The sequence below is a fragment of the Ahaetulla prasina genome, chromosome 5 (assembly GCF_028640845.1).
Source record: "Ahaetulla prasina isolate Xishuangbanna chromosome 5, ASM2864084v1, whole genome shotgun sequence".
NCBI lineage: Eukaryota > Metazoa > Chordata > Lepidosauria > Squamata > Colubridae > Ahaetulla > Ahaetulla prasina.
In genome coordinates this window covers 34,988,214-34,994,213 of record NC_080543.1, presented here as the reverse complement: position 1 = coordinate 34,994,213, position 6,000 = coordinate 34,988,214, and the positions used below count along the sequence as shown (strand labels likewise).

At 33.4% G+C, this 6,000-nt stretch overlaps 1 protein-coding gene across 1 annotated transcript in view; it reads right to left on the bottom strand.

The window, feature by feature from the left end:
- Positions 1-3,575: 3,575 nt before the first annotated feature.
- LSAMP (limbic system associated membrane protein) overlaps positions 3,576-6,000 on the bottom strand; it is a 513,955-nt gene continuing 511,530 nt past the window's right edge. Inside the window, exons 5-6 of the mRNA XM_058185192.1 lie at positions 4,503-4,623; positions 3,576-3,792 (exon numbers count right to left, since the gene is read on the bottom strand). Of these exons, the coding sequence (XP_058041175.1) occupies positions 3,576-3,792; positions 4,503-4,623 (338 nt within the window). The remainder of the gene's footprint in view (positions 3,793-4,502; positions 4,624-6,000) is intronic.

The following is a 6,000-nucleotide window of genomic DNA, read 5'->3' as shown; positions in this document are numbered from 1 at the left end:
ATGACTATAACTTGTTGCTGGCAATCCTTATGATTTATATTGATATATTGATCATCAATTGTGTTGTAAATGTTGTACCTTGATGAACATATCTTTTCTTTTATGTACACTGAGAGCATATGCACCAAGACAAATTCCTTGTGTGTCCAATCACACTTGGCCAATAAAAATTCTATTCTACTGTACATTGTCTTGTATATAATATGCTAGGAGGAACCTACAGAGATGTAGAAAATATCTGAGACATTATATCAGACCAAAATCTAGATAGCATGGGCAACTCTGAACTTATTACCTTTGTAGTTTGCTAGCTTTGATTCATTATTATCAAACAGTGACATCAACCCAAGTTCTGATATTGATTGGCCTTCATAGCACTTACTCAGATATCTAGAGTGCTCTATAATCAAACCAGAGAAAGTATTCTTCAATTTCTTTTTCTCAATAAAAAATTAGACCAATCCCCTTTTATAACTATGAATTTAAAGCATTGGCTGGAAGAGCATGATAGTAATTTTTAAACAAAGAACAGGCAAGAAAATAAAGCATAACACTTTTGTTCTTGCTGGTATGTACGTTACTAATAGAAGTCTGGCCAAATGCCTCTTCCAATCTGTTACTACTACTATTTATATTCAGGAGCCTGTTGAGGCAGTGAGAATCTGCCTGCTAGAAAACCTTCTTGGTACTATGCATTGTAAAATGGAGCAATTAGAAGGCACAATACAAAATATATAAATCCAATCAACAGGACTGGGCAGATTTTCAAAAAGTGTTTTATTTTAAGAAACTCACTGAAATGGGTAGGGAAAAAAACTCTTTCTTTACTTCTCACTGTGCCTTGATAAGAGCAACTGTCTACTATATGCAGCAACTGCTATTAATGAAGTAAGTGCTTGACCCCATCCTGACACTTCGCTGAAGCAGAATGACATATAAGCGATGTCCTTGTAGGAGGAAAGCTATGGTAGCTTGTGTTGGCTAAAAATCAGAAGGAATATGAAAGTATCTTTGCAGACTAGCAAATCTAATTAAAGAGCATAAATCTTTCAGAACAAGATTTGTTTTTAAAAAAGTACTACCAGATTCCTTACTCTATAAAATGTGAAATATCTGATTGAAAAGAAAGTAGGTGATCCACAAATCTCTACTAATTCATATTATTTTTGGAAGACCACATAAAAAGGGAATTGTTAAACAATATATAGTCTTTTGTTTTCATTGATTTAAAGTGCTGACTCAAGCCTACTTATCTGAGAATAAGTCCTACTGAATTAATCAGGTTGTCTTTTCAGAAGGCATAGGAAGAGTTTCATTAGTCCTTTAGCATTTACCAGGGCTAGGACAGGTACAATGAAAAAGAAAGATTGAAAAAAAATCAGCCTTTGCCCATAAATGGATCTTCCTGTTCTTTGTCCACTGCACATTTCCTACTGCAAAGGATGGCTAGGTTTTATTTAAAGGAAGACAAATATGCTAGAACAAGGATCCTAGAACAAGGAAATTCCTTCTGCAAAACAGAAAGTCTGGGAAGTCTCTCTTTTTCTTTCCTTTCTACAGAAACAAATTCTTGCAAACTGATACATATTCTGTTTTCCTCTTTTACTGCTTGTTTTAGTGAGCAAAAGGATAACTTGTAAAGGAAATTAAAGAGAAATAACTTTGGTAGCTGTTTAACATTCAGCTAAAAAAGCTAGAACTTCATTCTTTATATCTATAAATCCATACTTTAGGTGTGGTTTTTTTTTTTGTTGCTTCAACATTGCTTCAATATGTACAGGATACACACAGTCAAAATAATGTCCCAATATTTATAATGGCTGTTTATTTTGTTTTCCTTTCCTTTCATCTACTTCTTCCTGTGTTACATTTGAGACAATTAAAATCAAACAAAACTGCAGCAACTTTCAAGGATGATCTGAACAGCAGGTTTTTTTGGTTTATTTCTTTGACCTCGTGAGTAATAATTGAAGAATTTGTGGATGTAAGGAAGCGTGAGTGATTGGGTCTCTGCTCTCATGCACTGTGCTTCCAAATCTGCTTTTTGAGGCACATTTACCAATGAACCTCATAAGACCATATTTGCCTTATAGTTCCATTTACCTAGCTATTTATAAAAGTATCAGTAGTGCTCATCTGTTCTTAGCCATATTATTGGTTTATATTTTTCAAAAGCTATAAGTTCTGAAGTCAGAGATAAAAGGTGATGACTCATTCAAATGGTTTGTGCTAACTGGATAAAGACATTGAAAATTGCTGAAAACCCCCCAAATAAGTATAATCCATTACAGATCTCCAAGATAAAACACAGAATGAAATAATGTATTTTAGTCTGACTTGAAGCTTAAATTAGTTGGTCTACCACAATGGTCAAGAACATGTTGGAATCCCATTCAACAATGAATCATTGTTTCAAGTATTGTCTGTCATCAGAATTAGATCTTTTTGAACAATGTATTCTTGTGCACAAGGGCTAATAAATTAAGGGGTAGTTTTACTGAAGGGTAAATTTTCTACAAGTATCTCTATCCTCCCAGCTGCTAACTATCCCTCAGCTGTCTAATGGTATAGTTGTCTTTCTTGATTATGTTTCCAAGAAAAGACTATTAAAAGACCTTGCTGAGTTGAGAAATAACTTGATTTTTTTTAAATTCTATTTTTATCAAAGATTAAGGAAAGATAAATTGGAACCCAGAAAATGCATTCATGCATATGTGCTTAAATAGATACATTTTGCACCTGTTTCTCAGCTTGATTATTTTCTTAACAAAAAAGTTAAGTTGAAAAATGTAAACCTATACCAAAAGGCAGCATTTGCTTTATTTTCCCTTTTTTTTGTTCACACCGTTTCAAAATGCCTACAATTAAGGCTACAGAATTACCTTCATTTGTTTGACAAGGCAAACAGAAATTTGTATGAATGATTTATACTTGGGAATGATGGGAAGTTAGTCTCAGAACCATGTCAAACATTATATATGTTTTATAAAAAAATGTATCTAGCTGTGGTTGAGACTGACTTTTTCTCTCTCTCTCTCTCTCTTTAACAAATGGACTATATTCATCTTTTCTCACAGCTCATGAAAACAACCTTTAAACCCAAGCAACATTCCTTTATTAGATTTTGATCTATGATTTCAACTTCTTTTGAGGTGTCTTGAAAGAAAACTCATTCTTTTCTGTCCTTATTTCAACTTGCATTTCTTTCTCCAGTTGTCAAATTTCATTTCATCAATAATTCAAACAATAATTGTACTTGTGTTAGTTGCTTTCTAATATCAATACTATATATCTTGATGATGGCTTTCAATCACACTAATTTTAGTTTAAGGCTGAGATGTAATTATGAATAATACCGCTTAATAGTATTATTTTCAAATGGAACTGGATTTGTTGTCTTGGAAACTTAGATTTATACTGAAAATCTAAGCAATACTACTTGGAAGTAAATTCCTGACTTTAAGGAATGAGATCTTCCTATTTGTTTGTTTTTTGGATATGAGAATGGAGTAGAATGATGTTTTCTCTTTCTCTTTCTTTTGCTTAATTCATTTTAGGACCCAAGTTTGTCCTATCTACAGAGCATCCTTTTCACCACAACAGTGAAATTCACTCAGATATTTTCTGTTCTTTCCATACTTACTGTAAAGAAATAGGCTAGCATTTGTGATTCCCAGTTTGTTGGTAGCGACACAGGTATAGTTGCCATAATGTTCTTCAGTGACATTGGTCACTGTCAGGAAGGACTGGCTCCCTATGCTCCTGATCTCCAGACCATTGGCACTATTTATCCTGAGAATCAAGAAAAGTCAATGGTAAATACAATAACACTGTGCATTCTTTGTATATGGTAAGTATGAGGATTTTAAAGTTCAATTCAGACTGCAGACAGATATGAAATGAGAAGAGTATTTTGATGCAGACGGGATTATATGAGAATGAAAGGGAAAAAACTATGAAAGTTACAGAATTTTTTATCTACAAGTTCATTCTTGGTTTTTTAAATTATCTTTTTCAATAATTCATAAATAATGTGGTAAGTTGCATTTTACATTGCTTTACCCCTCTTCTTTTCCAATCCTCCCACATAATTCACTATTTTTCTAGCTGACATTTTTCTAGCAATGCTAGTCTTTTTCAGCAAACACATCAAAGAATCTTGTGGCATTTTAAAAAAATTAACCAATTCATTGTATCAATACTTCGACACAATTCAAATAGATCTTTCTCATCTAAATCTTGCAAAACTATACTGCAAACCTTTATTTAGGTGCCTAGCACTCCCTTCAAATATGTGTGGGGCTTGTATTCAAAGCACAACTTATACAGATACCATACCTGTGTTTGTTCCTAACTTGTGATCATACGGCTAGTGGGTGGAATGTTGAAAGAAAAAAAGAAGATGAGTGATGGAATTTTTGGAAAGTGAGCATTGAGTATAAAGAGAACATTTTTAAGTTAGACATCAGAGACAACAGAAAGAAGATAAATAGCATAATTACCTAGTGTCATCTCTGTACCATTCAAAATCAGGCGTAGGCACAGCAGAGGCTGCACACTTAAGTGAAACTGGCCGCCCTGTAGCAGATACATTGCTCTTGGATTCCGTGATAGTTGGCGGGTCTGCAGAAGAGAAAGACTGGCTCATGTCACTGCTATCAATGTGCATCTAGTTGGAGCCATTCAAATTTGCATATCCTCAGGCTTCATTATGATTTGTAAGCATTGGAATGTAATGAAATCAATTAATATGGGCAGGAAATAGTGAAGCCAGTAGGAAGAAAGCAGCAATTATGGAACATACGTCATTCTCATCACTGAGAATGCCAGCAAACTTAGACAGGAAACAATCTACCAAAAGTTGTGCCAGGAAAAAAAAAATCAGGGTGGGAGCAATTTGCTCTAAAACTCTTATTTTATGTCCAGTCCTCAAACATACAATAAAATAGTCCCCATTCTTCCATAAGCATTCCTGTAAATGGGGTTATATATGAACATTTATATGAATATAAATATAGGAACATTTGTGTTAAACCAGAACCTGGAAGATGCAGATCAAACATCCCTGAGTCATGGATGACTTTAGATCATTATCTCTCATTGTAACTTATTCTTAAAGCTGTTCTGGTAAATATAAGAGGAAGATTTTATATTTGATATGAATAAGAATATTGTTTAAATCTAGTAGTCTCTTCACTATCATCACTGAAAACTTTTTTGTTCCACTGGACCTAATGTAGGAAATAAATCAGAAAATGACCAAATATTTTTATACAGTTCTGAAAGCTAAACAGGATTCAGGAACACCTACATTCCTGAATTCTGCTAAGAAGCCAATTCCTTTACTTTCAGCTGCAATCTTTATATTAGCCATATTCTCAACACTTAAAAAAAGACATTCTGCTTGATCAGATACTATAGATACTGATATATCTACAGAATTAAAGGACAACACATTCAAAAGCTGACATAATCAGCTGTTCCTTTTCCTGATCGATCACTGTAATATTTCAGTCTACAAAAAATATTTAGTGTATAGAAAGGACAAAAAATAAAATGTATGTTGTGTTATGAGTTTCAGATACAGCAGCTGACATGTCAATCTTGGTTTGGAATTGAGGTACTAAATGGTTCCCATACTAGAAGCCTATACACACATTTTGTGAATGAAATCCACAAAACCTTATAGATGCATTACATTTCATTAAAAAATATTGTGGTTTGTAATAATAGTAAAGTATATAAAGATGAAAAAGATAAGTGTATGGGAGAAAAAACAAATCCTATAGTGATTTGTCCTATATAAAATGCTGCTTTTATAGTGGTAGCATATAGATTTGGGTTGTTAGTGATTTTACAGTATGCAATAAAGGAAAGAGTCTTTTATCATATTATCCCAGTATTTCTTTTTGGGAATGCCACTTCTAAAACCACCAACATTTGGATCCTTTTAACTAGAAATGTATGAATGGAGCTCTGTGATCATCTGCTGGTAAAATG